The 26,077-nt window shown below is 34.0% G+C and overlaps 2 protein-coding genes and 1 long non-coding RNA gene across 4 annotated transcripts in view; 2 read left to right on the top strand and 1 right to left on the bottom strand.

Moving 5' to 3' along the window:
- The window catches only part of LOC117662986 (uncharacterized), a 46,391-nt gene extending 40,812 nt beyond the window's left edge, over positions 1 to 5,579 (top strand). Inside the window, exon 3 of the long non-coding RNA XR_015734411.1 lies at positions 4,407 to 5,579. This is a non-coding gene — a long non-coding RNA (uncharacterized LOC117662986). The remainder of the gene's footprint in view (positions 1 to 4,406) is intronic.
- Positions 181 to 19,883, bottom strand: CEP97 (centrosomal protein 97). Of its 2 annotated transcripts, none has more exons than XM_034412694.3 (11): positions 19,484 to 19,883; positions 16,263 to 16,405; positions 15,170 to 15,328; positions 13,130 to 13,231; positions 12,277 to 12,390; positions 10,562 to 10,728; positions 9,561 to 9,725; positions 9,187 to 9,317; positions 6,099 to 6,888; positions 5,203 to 5,278; positions 181 to 5,030 (listed from the first exon to the last, which is right to left on the bottom strand). In XM_034412694.3, the coding sequence occupies exons 1-11, from the start codon at positions 19,557 to 19,559 to the stop codon at positions 4,329 to 4,331; spliced, it is 2,625 nt and encodes an 874-aa protein (XP_034268585.1). In that variant the 5' UTR covers positions 19,560 to 19,883; the 3' UTR covers positions 181 to 4,328. The 2 variants fall into 2 exon arrangements, with proteins under 2 accessions (XP_034268585.1, XP_034268577.1); XM_034412686.3 differs by having other exon boundaries at positions 9,184 to 9,317; positions 19,484 to 19,882.
- RPL24 (ribosomal protein L24) lies at positions 19,789 to 25,732 on the top strand. Its single transcript, XM_034412760.2, has 6 exons — positions 19,789 to 19,887; positions 20,004 to 20,079; positions 20,649 to 20,759; positions 22,763 to 22,899; positions 24,709 to 24,772; positions 25,611 to 25,732. The coding sequence occupies exons 1-6, from the start codon at positions 19,883 to 19,885 to the stop codon at positions 25,689 to 25,691; spliced, it is 474 nt and encodes a 157-aa protein (XP_034268651.1). The 5' UTR covers positions 19,789 to 19,882; the 3' UTR covers positions 25,692 to 25,732.
- Positions 25,733 to 26,077: the final 345 nt, after the last annotated feature.

Raw genomic sequence — 26,077 nt, 5'->3', positions numbered from 1 at the left:
ATTTTTTTAAAAAAAAGATAACCAGGAGCAATGCTTTCTTCACTGCTGGGTGTTTAAAAAATGCAGTTTTAACGCATCAACTATCAGTTGAAGCTTTCCAATTCCAATTGCTATGGCTCACAAAAAAATGAACATATTAATCAGGCAGCAAATAAATCATTTCAGACTTACAAGCATATCTTAATTCAGAATTCTTTATTACATCAAAATAAATTATTCCCAAATGCAAATTTTCAAAAATCGAAACATGCCGATTATATTTTAAATTCAAATTATAAAAGCTATATTACAGTCAAATTAGTTTTCTGTAAATAACAGTTTCTGGCTGAGCAAATTACCACGGTCAAGTATGCAATCATGTTGCCTATTTGCATTCTAGAGAGAACTTTACATGGACATTTTTTTAAATAAAATCTTTTTAAGAGTGTTTTTCTTTCCCTTAGCATTACTCCTCTTCTCTTTTTGACAATGACCTGGAAGCTTTTAAATTCGGTAACAGAAGCATTAGATTATATGGCTTTGAAGAAGTCATATGGAATTTACCCAGTTTAGGAACAGTGATCACTTTATGAATACTGATTGATATGAAATTAATAAGGCCATATTTTTATTTTCAGTTTTAACTACACTTACATTAAAGATAATAAAACTGTGCTTATGTAAAAGTAGAATTCACTGATCTCAGTAAAAAATCTCTTGTTAAAGATTACAGCCAAAATATTAAATCTATAAAGATTTATATTTACACAGACCACACACAAACACAAACAATAAAAACCAGCTTCTTCATATTACAGTAGTCACAAAGTTTTACTTAGAGGAAAATAACATTAAAAAACATAATTTAATGTACAATTAATTAAAAAAAAGTAAGGGTCCATTTATACCCTTCCTAAAAATTGTTGTAGACTGTTCCCAAATTTGTAACAGATTTGGGATAGTTACAAGAGAGAAAGAGAGAATTGACTTCTCTTAAATCAGCTGATCAAGACCAGCATTGGACTCCGCTTAAAGATTTTCCTAAAGAGAGGATATACTTGGAAAAAGCATCTGCCTCAGAATACATTACATACCATGTGTTATACTACTTATAGAACAATATATTGTCTAGACAATATATTTGCTATATTGCTAGTTGGGAGGAAGAAAGGTTTCCATTCCCACGCTGCATTATGAACCAGAGAAAGCAGAACTGAGTATTTAGACATGTAGGAGGTATAAGAAAAATAGGAAGGAAGAAAAATGTGTTCCTCTTTTCTACTTATTCCTTATTTCTTTCCCATTGCTTATTTCAGTAAAAGGTTCATGGATCATGCTAGTCAAAAAAGTCTTTTAAAAAGCTTAATTTGTTTTATTCACTTGTAATGCCAAGTCCTAAAAGGTGTACAAACAACAATGAATTCCAAAATAGGAAAATCTGAAATTAAAAAAACAAACTAATGTTATGTATAAATCAAGATAATGTTAACTCATTTATCTCAGGATGAGTTTTGTATATAAATTTAAGTTTTTTAAAGTAATGCATCAACTTTCTCTCTTATGTATCCAATAAGAATCCAATGACAATTTTAATCAAATTAAATTGCATTGTTTAATTTAAATATTCATATATATTATTTCCCAAGATAAAAGCAAATATATTTTTCCTCTCTATAAAGCTGTAACTTTTTCTGATAACAAAAATATCACACGTAACCATAGAAAATAATCAAAATATGTAAATATGTAAAACTGAGAAAGTTCACACACTTGCACATTATCAAATGATGAGTGTTAAAGTTTTGATTTTGCATATTGATAATGAATAAAAGCTTTGTGAATGTGGGTTTTGAAACTCCAGTTATAATCACAATATGATCATTTGGAAACTTCTTTGAAAACTGGACTCATTAACTCTTTTAGCCCTTGTAAAAGATGTTTTTTTCATTATTTTTTCCAAATATATTGCAGCAATATATACCTAAAAGTATCAATACCTACATCAAAACACAGAAAGCAATTTCCTTACAATCACAATGCATTCCTCTTAACTTCACAATGTTTTACTCACAGCAGAAAAAAATTATCCTGTATTTATTCCAATACAGAATGAACAATTTTGCTTAAGTGAACAAAAAATATTTTTTGCTCTGTCCCAAACTCCAACTTTGGAGCCCTACTCATTTTTATAGGACAGAAGACAAATAATATTAAGTCAGCTACAATGTAAATGTACACAAACATACTGTTTATAACTAAGAGATACAAATACTGAGCCTTACAAAGACAGATATGAAGTTCAAGAAAAACGAGATGAAACAAGTATATTTTAAACTCCATTTAAGCACGTTTAACTTTTCCCTTGAAGTAGTATTTTCTAAAGAATATATCTGCAATTCTCTAAAAATGATATTTTTAGATTTCTTCCTACAAAAAGAATAAGCTTTTAACTAATCTCTATAACAAGTTTAAACAGTGCATTGGTTTTATGCTGCTTTAGCATAGAGATTAATTTTATAGCATTATGGCCAATATATACTAGAACATGTACATATTGAGCATGTATATATTGTATACATACAGTACATGCATTCTATAACACTTTACAGTAGATTTTTTTAAAAAAGAGATGCAAATGACCAAAATATTTAAATGCAATGGGTCATTCTGAATAAAGGTAGTTGTGGTAAAATTCAAGATCTCTTAAGCAATGCTTTTTTTCCAGCTTTTGTTTTCTAATTTTAAGATTGGCAGCATAAACTCTTGAATTCCGAAAAAGAATACCAAGTTGAAGTTAAATTTGACATAATAAACCTATTCCTGTATTTGGCATAACAATTTCTCAAGGCAATATTTGCAATTGACTCATTAAGCCAAGAACAATGTATACTTGATTATATACTTAATACTGGGAACAAAGTTACAACTTTTAAAAATTCCGGAATTTATGAATAGAAAAATATTTATTATTGACAATAACTATTAATTATTAGTAATGAAAAAATACAAAGCATTTACTGATAGAAACAGTGGAATCTGTAAAGAAGAATTGTTGCTTTCTTTATCATTATATGGTGAAGCAGTAGGATGTAGGCATTCTCCATGAATACCAGAATGAATATTGTTAATTCATATTAACGTGTGGCAATATGTTTAGCAGTCAATCCTCCCTAAGCAACTAGAAAACATGGCCACTTGCTTCTTTGTCTTAGCAATCTACTAAGCAGGTAATGGTATTAAACAATTATTCTGTATAGTTTTAGCAGCCATGGCCATATAATGCTGATCTATTTTTAAGAAAACCCTCTCATTTTTTTGTTTCTTAGGTATAAAATTGAATATGTACTGTCTTTATACACATTCTGACCTTGGCAAAATAGGCAAATTGTTCATATCATGAGAATATAGTGTGAGAAGTTGCCTCTTCTCAACCCCCCCTCCTCCCCCCGCACACACTTTCAAACTGGTTTGTTTTGTTGCATTGCGTTTTTTTTAAAAATTCCCACTGTCCCAGCAAATGAAACAAAGAAATATGACTTCATAAAAACAGTCCTCTGTGATAACAGACTGGACTCAGCTGTGTGGAATTCAATAGTCACGTTTGTAGAAAAACGTTTGTAGTACTGATGAGTCAACCGACTGGCACTGTTTTTTTAAAAGAAAGATCTGTAAATGGAACAAGATTTCCAAAATTTCCAAGCTTATAATTTAGTACCTGTGTGTCAGCATACATTTTCAGACTATTAATTAAACACTCTCTCTCTTATATTATTAACTGTATGTTGTGTGACCATTGGGAGAAATAGCATTTCAGATTTGCAGGCAAAAATGTTTCAGATCATGTAGGGATGCAAAAATAACACTTTCTATCAATGCCTTAACCTGAAATCTGCCTTAAAGGGTTGCAGATAGATGCTATGTTTGTGCCTTCAAATATAAACTTCTGCATACTGCCCTTATTCGTCAAATTAAATATTTATATTTCTTTCTTTGAATATTACAATAAGGATACATGCTTTGTTTCCTTGGAGAAAACAGTTGTTTAGCTCAGCTATGATAACAGCAATATGTAAAGTACTTAAGAGTCATAAAAATCTGTGATAACGAAACCACATAAAATGTTATGTTACCATGTCTATTTGAACCTATCTTGATATAATTTAATAGAGTGTAAATCTAATGTTAGAGGATTAACAAACCTGTTTGTTAATCCTCTAACAAGCGTTAATCCTCTAACAAGCGATTTTTAAAAGCAAGACGACCGATATCTCCCAAAATGTATAGAAATTGGTCTAATAACATAAAATGTTAATGTGGCTTTTAAAATTTTTTCTGTCAGTCTATGCTTGCTATACAGATAGCCTAACAGAAAGTGTCTGCAATGAAGAATCACAGTTTGTCTTTTTTTCTGCCATTTTATCATTTAGATCGAATGTATCAATTCCTTCTTCTGCTAATGGAAGCACATCCTGAGAGACTAAAACAGCACTGCATAAAATATCCTTTTCTTCTGACGAAACAGCTGTATTGGTCTTACAACTTTCTATTCCATTGCTGCAATTTGTCTTTTCATCAGAATCATCTAGTTCCTCAACTGTTTTTAAATATTCTTGGAGAAGAGTATTGTTCTGATCATTGTTCAAATTCTCTTTACAATATTCCTTGTGGTCAACTGGGATCACAGCATCAGAAAGGCTTCCCGAAAGAAAATCTTCATAGGGCTTAACTGTTTGCAGAGAATTTCCTAGAAAGCCTTCATTTGTTTTTGTCAAATGTTTTTCAGAGTTCTGCAATTCATTAAGGATATTTTGGTCTGATACACAGGAATGGAAACCTGAATCAGGATATTCCTGTAAACATTTCTGATGAGACATTTCAGAAGATGAACCTAACCAAGTTGAACTATCAATAGGAGAAGGTTCTTGATTTGGTCTAGATGACTGTATGAATAATTCATGTGGACCCAGAATGCTACACGCAGGGGAATCTTTTTTCCAGATATTACTTAGGTGTTGGTTTACTGAAAGCTGCCATTCCTGAATAGATTTAACCTGTATAAACCACAAAAAGAAAAGATAATATATAATTTTATATGTAATTGCATATTTATAATATCTCATTTCACACAAAGTTAATTGGGTCAACTGTAAAACACAGCAAGGTTTCAGGAGAATATTTTAGTTTTTATTCATAGAAATGAATATTTAGGAAAACTAATCCTACCTGATCCCAAAGAAATTTGACAGCTTCCTCTTGCACAAGTCTTTGAAGCTTCTCTTCATTTTTTTCTTTTCTTAACCTGCAAATGATTTTCATATATACATCAAGCTTTAAAAGTGTTGCCACTTTGATCACCACTTTTGCTGCAATACAATTATTTATAGGTATTCTTGTCTTACGACCATAATTACCCTCAAATTTCTGTTGCTAGGCAAGACAATTGTTAAGTGAGTTTTGCCCCATTTTACAACCTTTCTTGCTATAGTTAAGTGAATTACTGAAGTTGTAAAGTTAGTAATAATGACTTTGCTTGTCAGAAGGTGATAAAATGTGGTCATATAACTCCAGGATACTGCAAACGTCATAAATACATGTCAGTTGCCAAGTGTCCGAATTTTGATTACATGACTATGGGAATACTACAAGAATCGTAAGTGTGAAAAACAGTCATAAGTAATTTTTTTCAGTGCTGTTATAACTTCAAATGGTATTAAGGAAGTGGTTGTAAGTCGAGGACTACTTGTACTGCATTAAGAATAGATTCTAGTGAAGAATGGAGTTTTGGAGAGGAAATATATTTACATCAGTTTATTGATTAAATAGGCCAATTTCATCCGTTCTAATAACAATACAACTTAATTTCGCTAGAGACACTGAAGAGAATTTTTTCTCCTTTGATTATGCGAACAAATAACTTATTTTTGAAAGAATACTCCATTTTATAAAGTTGGTGAGTTTTGCCTTCATTTGGAGAACAAAGAGGAGCTTACCAACTGAAGGAAATGAAACAAACCCACCACCCGAATTATACTTGATATTTTTTTCAGGTAAAATTTATGGATCTCAAATTATAGCAAATTTTATTCCTTTCCTATTATTTCAGTTTACTTCCTACTTACTTTTGAACTTCTTCAGTTAAATGAATGATATGTTCTTGCATTCTGCTGAGTCGAATTTCATAGTGTGCTTCCCTGACTCTGGGATGGAATGTTCTTGTATAAAATCCTCTCCAACAGGCCTGAAGCTTGGTGGCAGCTTTATTCATTTCTAGAAGTTCATTTTTCTTATGGGTTACAGTAACTGATGCATCAGTAGACAGTTCTAGAGAGCTAGCAACAGAAACACATTTGATAACATTCTCTTCAGGTGAGTGTGTCTGTTTTAAGTTACTGAACTTTACATTGTCATCAAGGGATGCTTGATAACTGCTAACGTCATCTGGTTGAATATCAGTGTTTACTGAAGAAGAAGCAATGGGGAAAATATCCTCCTCTTGATATGCATTTTGAGTTTCTACCACATCTGCTGACTTGAGGGTGTACTTTCCCAAAAGCACAGAATCACTTTTCTGCTTTTCTTTGTTCTGCATATTAATATCTTTTGTAAATTCCAAATATGTATCCCCCACATCTTCCACATCCTCTATATCAATGCCAATTCCATGAAGTTTCAGTTCTGTTGAAGTGGGCGACATTGGAGACAGCCCTGAAGCAACAGGCATAAAAGTAGATTCTGAAGATAGGAGACTACTATTCAATTTATCCTCGTCAGTTTGTATATCATCCAAATAAAAATCCTTAAAAGTATTTCTTTCAGCTTGTACCGAAGTTGGAGAAACATTTTTAACTGCATAAGAATGGTCATCATTGGATTTTGTCACAACCCAGGTATTCTTTTTAATAATACGTTCTGGGAAAGAGATTAAGATAAAACACATAGACATTCAATATTTATGTATGTATGTATGTATGTATTTTTGCCAAACATTTACTACCCTGTTTCCCCCAAAATAAGACATCCCCTGATAATAAGCCCAATCAGGCTTTTAAGCGCATGGCAATAAGGCCAAGTGCTTATTTCAGGGTTCAAAAAAATATAAGACGGTCTTATTTTTGGGGAAACACGGTACTCATATCTGTCTTTTGATTAATTAGGGATTAGGGCAGGGATCCCCTAACCCTGTTCCATCGTGTTCTGACCTAGGCCTTCCAAGATCATGAAGCAGACTCTTCGTCCTGATAAAACCTTTTTTATTTAGATTAAAGGGAATTTCACCTCAGCAAGGCCCCTGCAAATAGTATTTCATGAGATTTCATAACTACAGACTTTATCAGGCTCGGAGTATGCTATATAGAGCCTCCTTCCAATGTTCTATCAGGCTCTACCAAGACCAATGGACAGAATACAAGGTGGACTTAGATAAGCAGAAATTATTAAATAGCTGAAATCATTAGAAGTATAGTCTATAACCACTTAAATAGTTAAGAATCTAGTAGATAAAAAAATTATTACCAAAATTGAAATATATCTTTAAAGCAGGTTAAGACTTGTAAGTCAAAGAAAGGTACTCTTAAATATAAGCTATAAATATAATATCGAAGATTAGATAAAATATGACAATATCTAAAAATACATCTAGATTTGAGATGCTGCAGTGCAATATGTAGCCAAATGCACTGTAATAAATAAAAGTTCATATATAAGTAGCATCTGAGCCTAGACTGAGTGAGAAATTAGGATATCTGCTGATCAAAAGGAGAATAAATCTAGATTGAATGTCTCTATAAAAGAGCAATGAAGAAGTATATATTCCATGGTTTCTACCTATCTTATCACAGGAACAAAGCCTTTCACCCAATGCTTATTTTTTTAAACTTACTAAAACAGCAGAGGAAAGAGCAAAACACTGTCGTGAGGGGAAAAGATTTTCTATGACCAGGTACTTTTAAGTGAGAGAGAATGAGATGGAGTAACCATGTTATCTAGTATTTACTTTCATCCATACAGATCAGGGCTGTCAAACTCCTAGCCCGCGGGCCTGATATGTCACACGCTGGCCAAGGCCACGCCTGTTTTAGCTAAGGGGGGGGATCACATGATGAATCACATGATGCCGCCATGACGATGTGAATTTAACACCCCTGATATAGATGAATGATTGCCTCTGAGACCTTCTAAAACGTCAGTTTTAGTGGCCTCACCCACAGTTCACCAAATTGTCATTGCCATTTTCATGATGCTTCAGAAAGCTTTTGAAGACTTCTGAGGCTTTCCAAAACATCATGAAACCAACATTCAAAAATTAAAGCTTATGATCTACATGAACTATCCCAAAATCTTAAACTTTTACAGTTTTAGATTTGCTAATAAAGTTAAAAGATTCAGAAGCTTGGCTTTAAATAGTTTTAAAACAAACACAATTATTGCCACTGCTGTTGATGACATAGAGGTTTGTGTCAGCTGTTTTATGAAACCAAACAAAGTATCTTTTGTTTCTTCAAAGACAAGGAAGAATGAAAAACAATTCTAACATATCAGAAATATTTAAGCTTGTTCTACAGTGATGCTTTCTATGTCCAACTATGGTTACAATTCACATCCATTTAGTAAAGAAAGGCATTTTTGTTTTGGATCAGTTTTTTAAAATAAATTTTAACTATAATATTGAACAAAATCTTCAAGATTTCACCTAATAATCTTAGCCTATTACATATTACAAAGTAGTCAAAATATGCACTATAACATGTGTTAGTGTGAACAACCATTTCTTTGTTAGTGCCTATATCCATAAGGGGTTACTGAAGTAGCAATGTAAGCCTCTTTTGAAAATGCCTCTTTGACTGCCTTGTGCAGTTTTGTTATTACAAATTAATTTGCTGTATGGATTTACAGTCTACATAATCAATTTCAACTTAGCACTAAACTCCATTTGCAATATATTTTTTCATTATTCCTAGTCCTACTCTGAATTCCACCAATACATGATCCCATTTTGTCTACTATAGTATGCCACAACTGAACCATAGTTTGTTAAATATATTACAATATATTTCTGAATTTGAGTTTGAATGATTCAGTACAGTAATCTAGCACCAAGGCACACTATGATTATGAACCTGTATATGTGTACCCAATCACTGATTTCAAGCCTATAGACAAGTTGGTGACAAGAGTGATGAAAACACAGTGGATATTAATTCTTACCACCTTCGGTTATTTCTTGTTGTACATGGGCAGGACTGTTTGGCTCATTATTAATGGGTAGTCCTTTATTCAGAGTTGAGGATACAAGTGACTCATTGGCATGGCTCTGATACATCAATTGCCTCTGATGCAACCTAAATACAAAAATTTAAATGATTTTATTTCATGACTTAAGAATACTAGAGCAGAGAACCACTCTTCTTTAATATCACAAATGTTAGCAAGAGTTAGAAAAATACATATATATCTCTACAAATCAACTTTTTTGACCTTAAAAAGCAGCTTAAGAAAACCTTATGAATTAAGGCCTGCTTGAACAAGTTAAAATGATTATATTAAATTATATAAAAATGACTTATAAATAATGATATTCACACCTTTGCTTATGTAGTATTTTTTCCAGTTTGGCATCCTCTGCTGATTGGAGTCCAAACATAGTAGTAAGAGGACAAACACTGGCCAAATATTGTACTAACTGAAGGTGCTGGCCTGGTCGGAATGATCTTCCCTTTCCTTGACTGTAAAGCCATTCTGCTTTCAAGCTGTACACAAAAACAATATTAATTGTACTAAACATTTTGAAAGCACTTTCTATTAGAAACATAAGAGCATAAAGAACAGTAATTGAAATCCAGAAGTAATAGATGTAACTCAGAACCAATAGCAAAAAAATTAATCAATTGTTGATATAATACATTGGGAAAAAGCAGTAATTTTCATGAACTCCAAAATAAACTATTTCAGCTACATACTAAGTATCCAATGTCTGCTTTTATCTTCAGGAGTATATAAATTAAAACCAGAATTGGAAGTACAATAATTTGCTTTAGAATTTGTTAGACTTAAACATGCATAAATGAAAATCAGTAAATGCATTCATATAAAAAAAACTATATTTCATAAACAACAAATACTTTTTCTACTCAGTATTATCCATACATGGTCTCATATTATTCCCTTTCAGAGTAAATTATGTTATGCAAAGTTCAGAAAAAAAGTAAATAATAATAAGTAAACAATTAAAGGAAGATAATACAAGGAAAGAAATGTAACTGTTCTACAGTACCTATCTAGCCTTTTAAGTTTCCAAATAAACCTTGCTGCAAGCATGCCTGTATATTGATTTATGTACTACTTTTTGTTCTTTAAACATTTCACCTCTTTCTTTTTGAGGTCATCAATTTTAACCACTACTACAAAATCACAACTTTCTCACTCTTCTCTTTCATTCCTTGCAACCACTGTACTTCCCAAATTTTAATCAGTTATCTCATGCATTCTTTCAGTTGGGCACATGCTTTCCTAATCCCTTGAAATTTTTGTATTTATTCTTGCTACCTTTAATTAATGGCAACACTCAATTTAATCATGTTCTCACCTTTCTTTCTGAGAAACCACATATCCATCAATTACTTTAAGACTGAGACACCAATTGACAATAAATGGTCGGTAATCAAAACCTGGAATGTTAGGTGTTGCCATCACACAAGGATTGTTCATAATTGAGAGTTGCTCTAGTTTAGGAAAAGAGGTCAAGAAAGAAATCTAAAAAGAAAAGGAAACAATTATTTTGGTGATTAAATGGAAAGAAAATTTATAGGCTGAGTAGCACTATAGATATATCCTATAGCTTAGATATGTTAGATGTTTGAGGGAAAAATAATTTTACTTGCTTAATTTTATTCAGACTATTGTTTTATTTTATTATTAAATAAAATAAATATAATAGAATATAATAGAATTATTAAATATATTTTATTAGAATACTAGAATATTTTTTGCCAATAGGTTTATTATAATATGGAAGACATTTCAATCATAAATCCTCGATTTACAGCCACAATTGAGCCCAAAATTTCCATTGCTAAGCAAGACAATTAAATGAGTTGCACCCCATTTTACAACCTTTTTGTCACTGTGGTTAAGCGAATCACTGCATCTGTTAAGTGAAACATGCAGTTGTTAAGCAAATTTGGCTTCTTCCATTGACTTTGTTTGTCAAAAGCCATATGAAAAAGTTACAAATGGTGATCATATCATCGTGGGATACTATAACTACACTGTAATGGACATGTGAAAACTGGTTATATGTCAATTTTTTCAGTGCTGTTGAAACTTTGAACGGTCACAAATGTTGTTAAGCAAAGAACTATCTGTACAGTATTTCTTTTCTTTGTTATTGGTATAACTGGGCATGAAATTAAGAATATAAAAACAAAAAGTCAGCCACATGATCGTAGATCCTCTTTACCTGCAGAAAACAAACCTAGGGAAGTACTTTGGTAAGAGAACGAGCCTGACTCAAAATCACGGTGAGTTTTTATGGCTCAAGAGAGATTAAATAAGATCATTACCAATGTCTTAACATTTTTTAAAAAATCATGCTGCAGACTGAACTAGTTCTTTTTGACAGATTATGAAAAAACTGGAAATGGAAAATGGAATACTGTCCATTCATCATCATGTCCCAAAGTATAATTTCTGACAATTTTAAGAGGAAAATATTTGTAATTACATGATTATATTTGCTTCAATCATCATTCCTCCCTGCTCCGTTTGAAAGTGTGTTTAAACCAAAGTTAAATTCACACTGCCTTTCAAAAGATATTTCTATTTCTTAATCTATTTAAGCCCATCATCACTAAAAAAAGGTACAAAATATCTGAACCAGGAACATTTGTTCCTCTTTCCCCTTACGGAGGATCAATTTAATTTTTGTTTTCATTTCTGTTTATTAAATGTAAAGCATTAAGTAAGTAATCCAAAATTTATTTTTGTTCATAGTAACATTTAAATTGCAAAAATATGTTGCAAAGAACTTACTTTAAGACTATCTCAAAGAATGTCATTTCCTCTTTACAGTATTTTAATTACTTTAATTGCTAACATATTTAATTACTTAAACAATCATTAATTAAATAACTGCTAGTTACTGTCATTTAATTTTAAAATCTACATGTCTTCTGTGCCCAAAACGTAACAATAAAAAGAAAAATATAGATGAAAATATGAAATGTAACTATAGTAATTTAGATTGTATTTGATTTCTCTTTCTCAAAGTTATTCCATTTTCCTCAAAAATGTTATTCTTACCTCATTCAAATCTCTAATTTCATTTTCTGCTAGTGAAAAAATAGTCAGGCCTTGAGGTAAACAAGAAGGTGCTGAACGCAGTGAAGTTATGATATTTCCATGCAGCAGCAGAGTCTTCAGGAATAGTAAAATGGAGAAAACAATATGTAGACATATACTTTAATAATGTGAATTGCTCTGAATATTCCTAATACACTGAATACATAGGTGTACACACACACACACACACTTGAAATATCATTTATATTTAACACATGGGTGTGTGTTAAAAATAAATATTTCAAGGGAATGTAAAAAAATGTTCATAACTATATTTTCTCTTTAGTTTAGTTACATTTAGAAATGTAATATGTTAGATCTAAATGATATTAATCATTGACTAGTTAATCATGACCATTCATTTTAGTGGAACTACAGCATAAATTACTATGTACCCAAACTATGTTTTAAAGCATGGTGGTTCAACATTTTGGTTTGGCTTTTGGCTTGGTTGGGCTGCACCGAGCACAGAGCAATTGTTTTAAGTCACATAAAAATATACAGAATATAGTTAATGTGTGTGTGTGTGTGTGTGTATGCCTTTATTTTAAAATATTTTTTAGTATCTTGTGAGGCTGGATTACTAGTTATCCAATGCCACATGGATGGACATGACTGTTTTACAAGCCTTTAAAGGTTTTTTTTTATTTGAGACAGCTTTGCACTACATCTTATTCATAGCTACCTGAAGAAAATGCTCTTGTGAATAAAATCAAAACTTTATTACAGTTAAAGGCCAACAATGCTGCTCTGAACTCACTCCTTAATTTGGAATATTTAGACCATCAAAGAATATAAGCTTAAAAATATTTACCTTTAGAGATGAAAGTCTGGAGATATCTCCTATTTGGGGTATATTGTTATCTGACAAATCAAGATGTTGAAGAGATGTGCAGCAACTGATCTGGTCTATAGTCTAAAAGAAGACAAAATATTTTTCAGCATCAGTATGAAGTTTAATAGTTGCAATTACTTACAGTTCTTAATATCAAAGAAGGTACATTAAATAATATGGCATGGGGTGCCTTGAATCTGAGATAATTCCTGGCACTTACCTGGACAAGTCCCTTCAGTTTTCTTGGCAAGATTTCAGAAATGGTTTACCATTTCCTTCTTCCTAAGACTGAAAGAGAGTAACTGGCCCAACATCACTCACCTCTCAGTTTCTGGCCTGATGCCTTATCCACTACATCAAACTGGCTCTCAATTAAGACATGCTATAAATTCATCTTCCATAATTAAAAAAGAATGTGTGCTTTATTCTGGTTGAGTTTAATTTATGACAAAGGTGTATAGAAGTTAAATCATATCTAATAGTAGGCCTTTGAATGATAGAGTTTCTAACTGTTTTAATATTACACGTAAATGTAGTAAATTAGGTTCCAACGTGAAAAATATTGAGGAAAAATAGGACCTAGATTGTGTGGAGAAAGCCTGTGAACCTAGAAATAATAGAAAAGATACAAAAAAATCACAGACTATAAGGGTTGGAAAGCATCTTGGAAATATCCAAAGCAGGAAACTACTAGTTATGTGCTTGGTCAGAGGAATATTCATCACTATTTTTAGATGCATATTTACCTTAAGTGACTGTTTTGCATTGGATTTTAGTTTTATTCTAATAAATCTGACTCTAATGATTCTGGAACATAGGGTCATTATTATAAAACTCAAAAGACACTTCTGAAATCCTTGATGCAGTCTCGGGAACCTCCAAAAGTTGCTATGAAACAGCAGTTTTAAAAACATAAAATACTTGAAAAAAGTACAATCGTATTTCCCACTTAGTGTAAAAAAAGTTTAAATGGAATAAAATAAAATGTACTTTCTAGTGGCTCCATCCACTACTTTCTGGAGTCCGCTAACTTGCACATCTTTCAAAGGTTAAATGTAACTTCCTGCCCAGAAAAAGTTGCATAACTCTGTTCTAGCAGCTTGAATTCTAATAAAACAAAGATTCCAAGACTCTAAAATTTGCATTAAATTATTATATATTTTAAAAAGCAGGACTACAGTAGAACTCCTACAAAGTGACAAATGTATGTTCAGGCACAGAAGTGTAAAGATAAGAAAGGAAAGAAGGAGAATTCCTCTGAAAATAAACAGAAATAATCTCATGCTTTTAAATGTAATCGATTTCTGTCTGCTATAATACAAGTCTAAAGTAATTTACCTATAATATCTTACTTAAAATAATTAAATCTCATTTCTAATTTTAAACATCTAGAGTTGACAAAGAAATTAAATTTAATAATATTAAAATTATAATAGGCCACAGAATACAAATAAAAATATGAAAACTCTTAAGAAGGTATTTCCATAAAACACATGATAAAAGTATGCACTGACAGACTTTCCATTACAGCAAAAGTTCAATTAAGGAGGGATGTTTATCTCATGAAAGGGAATTCTAAAGTCCAGCATTAGCTACAGAAAAGCTTTTATTTTTATAGTATTATTTCACCAAGCGAACAATACTTATTACTAGAAAGGTTCTTCACTGCCTAAACATTGCCCAAATCTTATCTGTATGGTTGAGGGGCTATCAGGATAGCATTGTCAGCATAATGTAGGCTAGTGAAGTTTTCCCCTCTAATTTTAAAATTCTATCCTATCCTATTCCATTCTATGTAATATTGCATTTCCAAACATTTTGCCTTAATCAAGTTCCTAGGTATGACATAAATTAAATACAATACTACTATATTGGTTTAACATTTTTATTGTTTTAAGTATTTACTTACAATTTCAATTTAAAAGACTACCCCTTCTATACAACCCCTCTAAAAGGCTAGATGCAAGAATTATTTTGTTCATTATTTGCTGTTTATTTGATTATTTAAAGAAAACCTACCTTTAAATTGTTTCCTGCCAGATTCAACCACTCCAGGTACATTAGCTCTTTCAATCCCTCTGCGTTACCAATACTGTTGTGAGGCAAGTTTAACACTCGAAGATGAGTCAACTTTGCTATACCCATCATCCGCACTAGACGATTGTTGGCTACTGACAACTGCAAGAAAATGGACAAATAGCTTCAATTTTGCTTATAATTATTTTAATTCTTGGGGAAAACTATAAATGGGAAAGTATGTACATACCAACCAATGCTAGAGGTTAGTACTTTACTGCAAGATACTAACATTGTGGGGGAAGGCTATGGTTGTATCAGTTGCAACCCAGTCTGGAAGAAGATCATGCTATGTTGAATGAATTGCAACCCAAACTGGAGTGCGAGGCTCTTGCTGCAATGACCCATGCTTTCATCATTACCTGTTTAAAACTACTAACATGCTTTACATTGGTCTGACTTAAAAGCTGCAGTTGTTAAGAGAACAGCAGTCTATGTGCTGACTGATCTCTCCCAGTGGAGGCACATTTCACTGGTGTTGCAGCCATGCACTTATTTTTATTTATTAAATTTCTATGCCACCCATCTTCCATACAAGGTCACTCTGGGTGACTTAATGAAGATAGGCTTTTGTGTGTAATTTAAAATGCTTATACTAACCTATAAATCCCTACCAATTATCTCCAGGCCTGTATTCTTATATTGGAAGTTAAGTGTAGTTTAAACCTCCTTTCATATCAGTCACTTTGTGACTGCACCTACAAAAGGGCTTTCAAAATTCATTTTTACAGAATGTGTCTTCCCAATAATATTCTGTCAGAAGCTTTTAATTACTTCAAAACCAATAAATATAAGAAATATTAACTAATACAAAGATAATTAGTTGTTCTAATTTGAGTACACAGTGTGTGCATAGAAAGGTGGAGAATCAAATATTGTATTGGACTCATATTCATTGAAGGTTACTACTGAGCATAACTTATGCTCATAACATGCAGAATGAAACATTACAATTTCTTTTTCCAAGTTTCCCCCCAAATTTAAATAATTTAATTAACAAAGCATATTTGCTCACATGTATTTAAAAAAACCCTACCTGCATCAAGTTCTTATAGTTCTCCAGGTGTTCCAATTTAATTAATTGATTTTTATCCAAAATCAGAGTATGTATGTCTGCATTACAGGCTAAAGTTGGTCCTAGTTTTTGTAAACCCTGGCCTGACCAATTAATTAAAGAACCTGTTAAATAAGAAGAAAAAATCCAAATGTTAAAAAAACCCCAAACACATCTAATTTAGAAGACAATATGCAATCATGCCCTATACAATGTTAGTATTTTGCAATACAGTATTTAAACTGGGCACCAATTTCTTTCTTATTTTTAACATATCTGAAAAATCTGTTTTTGTCTTTAATAACTTCTGTCAACCTTAATATATTTTGAACTTCAGCTTTTATAACATACTCTTTACAGTGCTAAGCAATATTTTTCGAAGTGTTCTAACATAACCTGCTCATGTCAGGTCCTGTCACATTTCTATGGGGCTCAATTTTAGACTGACTTGGCCATTTCAAAACACTGAATTTGGGCTTTACCCATTCTAATGTATATTTCTGTATCTGAAATCACTGTCTTACTTCAGAATCTATTGGAACTTCATTGTCAATGATAATCATGATGGTCTCTGGTAAAACTCTACTATAAAGCAGAATTCCTGCCTCACTGGCAGGAACTTGATAAGTTACCGGGTTTTGAGGTAGCAAAAACCTTACTACACTTTCATATTGGTGTTTATTTTATTAATATTTCATATTTCTAAACCTCCCATCTACCTTAAAGAGGAATATGATGGTCTTACTGTGAAATGCAATATTTATTTTTGTCAGTGATAATAACATACACTTAGTCTGGAAGTTAAAGTTCTACTTTTGCCTCATCAATCCCTGGAGCATTTGTCTTTTTAAACATGATTTAATTAAAGATTATAATTGTACAGATAAAAACAAATACAAAGCAAAAGGAATAGAAAAATTCCAAGTGTTTAAGAAATCGGCTTGGCCAAGCTTTATATCCATATACTGTACACCATATTATAACTGGACATAGTTGACATTCCTCTACTATGCTCATCAGCTGACTGCAAAAACACCGGTTTCTGCAGTCCATTTATGAGTGCGCTTCCTGGGCTATATGTGCATCATCCCACAATTCTTCCTTTCTCTAGAGAGATTATGCTGGCCAGAATCCATCCTCTGGCTGCTGATTTCAGCCATTATGCCATGTCTGCTTCATCAGGGACATCTAGTTCATCATGTCCTCATCAGAAGTTCAGCCTAGAACATTCCTAAAAAATATGGTGTGTCATCCAGCTACTTTTTACAAATGTTCTTTGTGACCAGTGGTGGCCACTTTGCAATCTCTATTACAAACCACATTTTTTCCAGGGTTTTTCTAATGGTGGAGCCACACACAGTCTTGAGTAAGTGTGGCCTACAGATCCACAGACATTATTCTGGGATTCTTTCTGACTTCCTAATTTATGCTGTGCTCTTGCACTGATTTTGACCAGACAAATTCATAAATCTTTTCAGGTTCATGTTTCTGGGTATAGATAGGTAAAGCCTCACAGTTCTGTTTTCTGTAACATGACAGGCTTTAGTAACTTGCTTATAAAGGTCTTCATGTTTAGAATCTTCTTTGCGATGAGAGGAACAAAATATGTAATTTATTTACAGGGAGGACCCATATGACTACTGAATTTTACATTAAGTATTCACCAATTCCTTTAATTAATTGAATGGCAGTGGAGGGGTACTTTTATCCTCTGGCACACTGCATTTTGGATGACTAATCATAAAAAGTTCTTCACTGGAATTATTTGCAGTTTTTATGTAGCTATCTTGATTTACTTTCCTCATTTAGCTTTTCCAATGGAATCCTATATACAATTGCCTTTAATTTATTAACAACTCTTCTTTTGATCAAGATCTCCATTGTCCCCAGCCCCACCAGTGTTTCTCCTATTTCCATTTTCTTGGTTAACCAGTAGTATCAGTGAGTATCAACCAGGGGTGAAATCCAGCAGGTTCTGACAGGTTCTGGAGAACTGGTAGCAGAAATTTTGAGCAGTTCAGAGAACCGGTAGCAGAAATTTTGAGTAGTTCGGAGAACCGGCAAATACCACCTCTGGCTGGGAATGGAGATTTTGCAATATCCTTCCCCCAGGAGTGGGGAGGGAATGGGGATTTAGCAGTATCCTTTCCCTGCCCTGCCCACCATGCCCCGCCGACCAAGCCACACCATACCCCGCCCACAGAAACGGTAGTAAAAAAATTTGGATTTCTGTTGTTGGTCTTTCTAGTTCTTCTGTCATCTAAAATAGAAAATTGTGAGCAAAATCGGTCTGGAATTTTTGAGAGGTTTTGTGTTTAACAGTTTGTTTCTCAACAGATTTTGGGATGATTGAAGAGTCCCATTCCTACCCTACTTGCCCCTTTGAACTAGCTGCAATTGGGTTTTTAGAAAGCATCACCTAGTGTTTGATCACATAGTTCTTGATTACCCTCGCTATAGCAGATGCTAATAACATTATTGGTTTTATATGGTCTTCTATTTATCCAGACATTTTGTAGAATATGTCATAGTGTTTCCTTTACATTATATTGCAAAAGTTTGATTTGTAAAAAAAATGTACATACTAAAATATACCATTACCATTATTTACAATGGAACACCCTTGCTCAATTATGCCATCCTGTGAAAAATAAATTCTCACATATAACAAGAGTTTCAGCATTAGCAAATAGCTTGTAACACAATCCCTTCCCCAAAGAAAGACAAATACCACAACACTCTAATAATTAATGCTTTTCAGGACAAAAAACTAGTTACTAAAAAGAATGATAGTAGTATCTCATCTAACACAGTTACATAACTGTCACTTACACTTCTATTTGATATGCATATGTAGAAAGGCGGCACAAAGGAATGTCTGGAATTAATTCAATATACGTGTATTATACATATAAAAAACGCCAAGCAAAGAGTAAGTGAGGTACCGCTCCTACAAACTACACAAAAGAAACAACCGCTCGCAAGGCCTTTCGGGATTTGTAGTGCATTGTTAAAATTAACTCATACTATTAATCAAGACACAGGTTGATACAAACTACAGTCCCCATATGGCTCCGCGCGACACTCAGCGCGCACCCCCCCCCCCACCATAACGGTCAACGAAAAGGCTGTCTGTTCCTCAGCCAGCGTTCCCAAATGGCTTATCTTCGTCGCTCTCCGCGTTCGGCAGATTTTACTCCTACCTTGACTAGCGCCCGTGGATGGCTTGACCCCCTCAGTCTTCGTTGCGGAAACCTCCGCAACCGATGCTGCCGCCATACTTCCCGCTTGCTTCCAATGCTAGGCAACCGGGCTGAGGCTAGGTACTGATTGGATAACAAAAAACGCTTGAGAAAAAAAATAATGCCAGAGATTTTATATTACGGTACAAAGTTTTCAAGGCCCCTTGTGTCCCAGTTAATGAATTTTTATCCAGTTTAGGAATTAAACTACCAGCTAATGAAAGCGCAGCACTTCCCATCGTATAACAAACAGCAGGTGCTCCCATCATGCACCGCGCGAGTATAGAATCCGGTTTCCCATGAGCCTCTCTTTCTCTTATACGCTGGAGGAGCCGGTGAGGTTTCTCCGCTGCTACCATTATGAAGTAAGAACCGGGGCCTTGGTTTAATCCGAGGCCATCCTCAGGTTTGGCACATGAAATGGGGGAGGTTTAGGCTTTCTCGGTTTGCTAATTTGTTTCTCGGTAACTTTGGAATGCAGGGTCGAGTTGTGCAGCTTCAGTGGGTACAAGATCTACCCCGGCCATGGCCGCCGCTACGCTCGAACGGACGGGAAGGTAAGGCGCAAAAAAAAAAAAAAAGTCTGGCATACTAGGGCTATTGTATTGCAATTGTTGTTCAATACATGCATGGAAATCATATTTTGATAGAATCATTGAAAAGATCACTGGCATTGTTACACATCCATCCAGTTTTTTTAATTACAGATGTAATTTTTGGTGCTGATGTGTCCCTCCCTAGCCAGCACTTGGAACAACCTAAAAGAAATTATTAGCCATATAGCAAATGAAGTCTTACTAAAGCAAAATACCTACACATTTTACCTGACTCGCCCAATGGAGCAGTGAAGTAGTTAAGGAATCAACAAGTAGATTATTTTACATACCTTGGAAACAGTGCAAGCACAACTGGTGGAGTACTGCAAAAAGTAACATCTTGACTATACTTTTTTGAAAATGTTGCAAAATAACATTGTTGGGGTTTAGCTAAGTTTTAAGTTGTATATTGCCTAGTTCACAACTAATCATTATTGAATCCTCAGACCTAAAATTGTTTTGAGCTGTTTTGTCAGTCTGCATTAGTACCAAATGCATGTTATGTTAAAAAAATAATCCAAATGTTCCAGGTTTTTCAGTTTTTGAATGCAAAATGTGAGTCTGCATTCCTGTCTAAGAGAAATCCCCGTCAGATCAATTGGACTGTTTTGTACAGGAGAAAGCACAAGAAAGGACAATCGGTAAGTATTTTGTTGTATTTGTTAGTTTATGGAGACGAAATAATGATGGCTGCCTGTATTCTCAATAAGAGTAAGAACACCCAAAATAATATTTAACAATATCACAGAAAGATGACATTTATTTTACCTCACAGCTTAAATATTCTTATGTTCCATTATGAACATTAAATTTTATTAAAAGGCATACACTTTCATGTATAGGATGCATACAGTACTTAGATTGACTTGGGATGATGTGAGAGGGGAAATAGATTGGTTATGCAAAATCAAATTAGCTGTAAGACAGTTTACAAGTACCTTAACCACAAACAATTATAATGTGTTAGAAATCTGTTGTTTTGATGAGGCTTTTTGAAATTGCCTGAATTTTTTTAATGTGTAGAGTACCCTGGAAGCTTGAAATGCTCTGGTATTAATTTGTTCTTATTTTGAATCCTGTTGTAAAAAGTGTTTCCATTATGTGCAAAGTTTGTCTATTTGCTACCTACCTTGTGCTAGATAGAAACCAGGACATTACTGGCAAATGATAGTTTATATCACAAAATAGATGTGATAATGCTGTTCGTATAGATTTGAGGGCAGGCTAGACAGTTGTAGGTCTGATTCTTATTTCTGCATCATTGTAGTTTCTTTTTGCTTCAGTTTCAATGGTATATGCAAGTATGGTCTTCTACCCATTACTTCAGAAAGTGCATTACTCAAGTCTGTTACTAGTGATTGTCTATTGATCTTGTTGGATGGATAACCTGAATACCTAGTCTAATTCCATTCATGGAGTGTCTCTTGTCAAGAGAACCAGAATAAACATAGTTGTAGCATGCAGTCTTGCTCTACCATGATAGATTTGATTAAAATTTCTGGATGGAAATTGGAAGTGCATGTTACTTGCATGATGCAAATTAATTCTGTAGGTTTCCTGTAAAATGAATGTGTGCAGTTTTACTGCGACATCAAAAAAGTGGTCCTGTTGGAAGGAAAGTCAATGCTGAGGGTGGTGGTGGAATCCAAATTGTTGAAGTCATGATAGTATTTGACCATTACTTCAAAACAATGAAATGGAACCATTCCTTTAATTTGCTCAATGTGTAATTTGCATCTGTATAACTTCTACCTTCTTCGTTCCCAACCCATCTCATCCCAATTCAAATCCTAGTCTGCAGCTCATCAAATTTTGCCTTTTAATAAAACATGTTAGCAGATTTATTCTGATTCCCTATACCTTAGTAATCATAACTCTTATGTGTACATAATTGGGATCATGCTTTGCTTAGTTGTGATATAATGTATTCATTATTCATAATTTAGATCGGGGTCTCCAACCTTGGCAACTTTAAGACTTTAACTTCAACTCCTCAGCTTTGCTGGCTGAGGAATTCTGGGAGTTGAAGTCCACAAGTCTTAAAGTTGCCAAGGTTGGAGACCCCTGATTTAGATCATAATACATGGCTTTTCACAATCCATTTATTAAAATATCTTCTGTGACCTTTGATAAAGGATTAGTGGTTTAAATTATTTTGATGGGAATAGGAAATCTTTATGCCTTTTTGTTGTACTATTGAAAAAAGAGTGATTGAAATGTGCATCTTCTGTGGCTAGGAAAGAAAATCCATTAAGAGCTGTGTTATAAAATGGTCATATACAGCTAATTGAAAGAGCAAGCAGTATTAAAGAAATGTACAGCACAATTCTACATCTGTTTAATCAAAATCATGTTTTTGGTAAATTGGAAAAGAATTATAGCTTAATGTACAGAAAATCGCTCTAATATAGAGTTGCAGTCTTGTGTATTCATGGGTGACAGGGCCATCAGGCAGGCCTTTGATATCTTAATATTTCTTTTACTGGTAAGTGAAAGACTAGAATCTATATCAAGAAAAAAAACCTTCCAATATGGACTTTATAAAATACTTCAATCTGATATGATCAAAAGGCTTCCGTGTGTGAAATTTTTTGAGTTTTTGCAAGAATGAATACTTTTTTGAAGCATTTATTTCTTTGCTTAGGAAGAGGTACAAAAGAAACGTACACGCCGTGCTGTTAAGGGCCATAGAGCAATCACAGGCGCTTCTTTGGCTGAAATAATGGCTAAGAGAAATCAGAAGCCTGAAGTGCGAAAAGCTCAAAGGGAACAAGCCATTAGGTGAGTACATTTTATTCTTATTCTTTACAAAAGTATAATTATGATCTAGTTGACATCCTTGGCTGAATGTAAAAAATAGACATTTCATTTCATTTCATTTCATTTTTCATTTTATTAGATTTCTATACCGCCCTACTCCCGAAGGACTCAGAGCGGTGAACAGCCAACAATAAAATACATACATACAAAATTTAAAAGCAGAATTAAAATCAAATTAAATAGTTTTGGCCCAGACAAATTAAAACCCCAATCAATTTAAAACCAATTTTAAAATTTGAATATATAAAATACTAAAAAATATTAAAAATTGAAAATTCTTTTATAAAAGAGGAAGAAAATTAGGCCAGGCCCGCCTGGTGAAATAAAAAGGTCTTTAGAGCGCAGCGGAAGGTGCGCAGATCCGGGATCCTCCGTATCTCCGGGGGGAGCTCGTTCCAGTTAGTAGGTGCTCCCACAGAGAAGGCTCTCCCCCTGGGGGCCGCCAGTCTGCATTATTTGGCCGATGGCACCCGGAGGAGCCCCTCTCTATGGGAGCGTACCGGCTGGTGGGAGGCTATTGGTGGTAGTAGGCGGTCCCGCAAGTACCCAGGTCCTGAGCCATGGAGCGCTTTAAAGGTGGTAACCAAAACCTTGAAGCACACCCGGAAGACCACCGGGAGCCAGTGCAGCTCTCGCAGGAGGGGTGTTACATGGGAACGCCAAGTCGCTCCCATTACCACCTGCGCGGCCGCACTCTGTGCCAGTTGGAGCCTCCGGGTGCTCCTCAAGGGGAGCCCCATGTAGAGAGCATTACAATAGTCCAGGCAGGAGGTGACGAGGGCATGAGTGACCGTGCGTATGATTATGGATTTTTAATACAGGAGAGTGTTCATTATGTTATTTCATGTGTATGTTTTTTTTTCACATGTAAAGGAATTAGGCTAAAAAATAAAGCCAATACAGAACAATTTAACTTTGTTCAAAGCACTTCCAAAAGTCCAAAAAGATTTTTTTAAAAAATCAGGAGATTAAAAATACTTAGTGACTTGTGGTCTGGGATGCTTTCACCCCTTTATTTCAGTATGGTCTTAAACCAGGAATAGTTTCACCAATGGCTAGATCTGTTTCCAGACCCTTCACAGGGATGAGGAGATGAATCAAGACCTTTTTCCAGAAAGGAACTGCTTTAAGACATCTGGAATACTTTGATGCTGCAGCTCTGCAGCAGCAGCTTGTGCCTGAAGATACTACAAGTAGGGAATTACTTAAAGCATCCAATCAAAAGTTAATTCATCTCCTGTACATTTTTCCTTTTCAGGCACTAGGGTAAGGAAAGCATCATTTTAAACAATTACCAGTATTTATAAGCTATTGCTACCTAGAATGGGATAAAATTCTTAAAGAAAAATCAGTGCCTCACATAAGATCCTGCAATGAAATTGAATAATATTGCAGAATTTCCCTTCTTGCAGGGTAGGCAATCTTTTTTGGTTTAGAAATTATATTTTGCCTTTATGCCATGTCTGGGAGCCACAGAATTTCGTAAGAATGGAGAACGTGGTTCGTGGAAAATGGTTTGATTGGAGGATGAACTAAGTGATTAAAGGGAACCTAATGTTGCAGAAAATATTGGGCCCATCTATTCAGGGTTAGGCTCTTTTAAAAAAAAGTTATAAATGGAATTCTGAGTAGTTATATCTAACCAAATGTCTCCACACATCCATAGACCACTATTCTGCTATGCAGCGAGAATACTTTTTCATACATTTTGGATGTTAAATAATAAAAAAATTGTTCTTCTCATTAATATTTTTGCAACATAATTAACAGAGCTGCCAAGGAGGCAAAGAAGGCTAAGCAGGCAACTAAGAAAACAGTACCCTCTACAACAAAGGTAATGGCTGGCAAAGGCTGTTAAAGCAAGAGTATGATTTGTTGTATCATTCTTTGTAGATTCTTATTTACAAAACAAAACAATTGCGGCTATGAAATCAAATTGTTTCTGTGTTCTAGTCTCAGTTTATCATATATTTCATACTTTGACCAAATCAGTTGGAGGCTACATGGGTGACTTGAAGATAACCATATTTTTTTTCATTTGCTTCATTTATGTTTTACCTTTCCTTTAGTTGCCCAAAGTGATAGTATATTATATACATAAGGATATTTTATTTTCATAACAATTTTCTAAAGTAGGTTGAGCTAGGAGTTAAGAATGAGCATTATGATCTAATAGAAACTTGAAAGTAAATCTCTCATAATCCGGGTTTTGAATTAAAAGTATCTGTAACCCCATTCCTCAATCAGGGAAGGGGCTGCAATAAACTTAAAAAATGGCATGATAATTGGATGGTAACAATTGTTTCTCAAAGGCTGCAATATGAAATTCCTTTAGTCCAGTGGTTGCAAAGAAGATCATAGCATTTCTGACTAGATTGAAAACTTCGTTCAAATGATTTAGAGCAGAGTTCCCCAATCTTTGCAGCGGGGGGGGGGGGGGGGGGCAGCACAGTTCTTCGTGAGTGGTGCTTGCCCATCACTTCCACAGCCCAGTTCCAAATGGCTCAAAGCCTGGTAGTGGTCCGGGGGTTGGAGACCCCTGATATAGAGACACTTTGTTCGTTCTGACTCACTCACTAGAAGTTCATCTATATGCATTATGCTATCTTACGCTAAGTAAACTGACTTAATATGTACCATACCCTCATCAGTGTCTTCTTTTCTATTTCCAGGCACCAACAAAGACTGCACCAAAACAAAAAATTGTGAAGCCTGTGAAAGTTTCTGCTCCTCGTGTTGGTGGGAAACGCTGATTTGTGCTGATTTGATTATGTCAAATAAAATTTTGACTATAGTTGTCTATTCTCTTTAAAAAAATATTTCTTGAAAGTTTCAGGTCATTTTCATTACATAACTTACAATGATGAGCACTAAAGTTGAAAGCCGCTATTAGCAAAACATATACAGGAAAGTCTGTATTTAAGAAATTATTAGTGAAAAAAAATCAAGGACTTAAATCTCAATACATATTGGTAAATTCATTTCAAATTCAAATTATTCTTGTCTAATCTGCCCAAAGGCCCTACGACCTGGTTGTTTATTAAGGGAATTTTGCCACTGAAAACTGTTAGTTTACTCAGGATAAATTTCATAATATTTCAACCATCTTAGCAGCAGCTGATCAGTAAATAGTTGAACA

Source organism: Pantherophis guttatus, chromosome 5 (assembly GCF_059756535.1).
Source record: "Pantherophis guttatus breed Tessera chromosome 5, ASM5975653v1, whole genome shotgun sequence".
Classification (NCBI taxonomy): domain Eukaryota; kingdom Metazoa; phylum Chordata; class Lepidosauria; order Squamata; family Colubridae; genus Pantherophis; species Pantherophis guttatus.
This window is presented reverse-complemented; position numbering and strand designations above follow the sequence as displayed.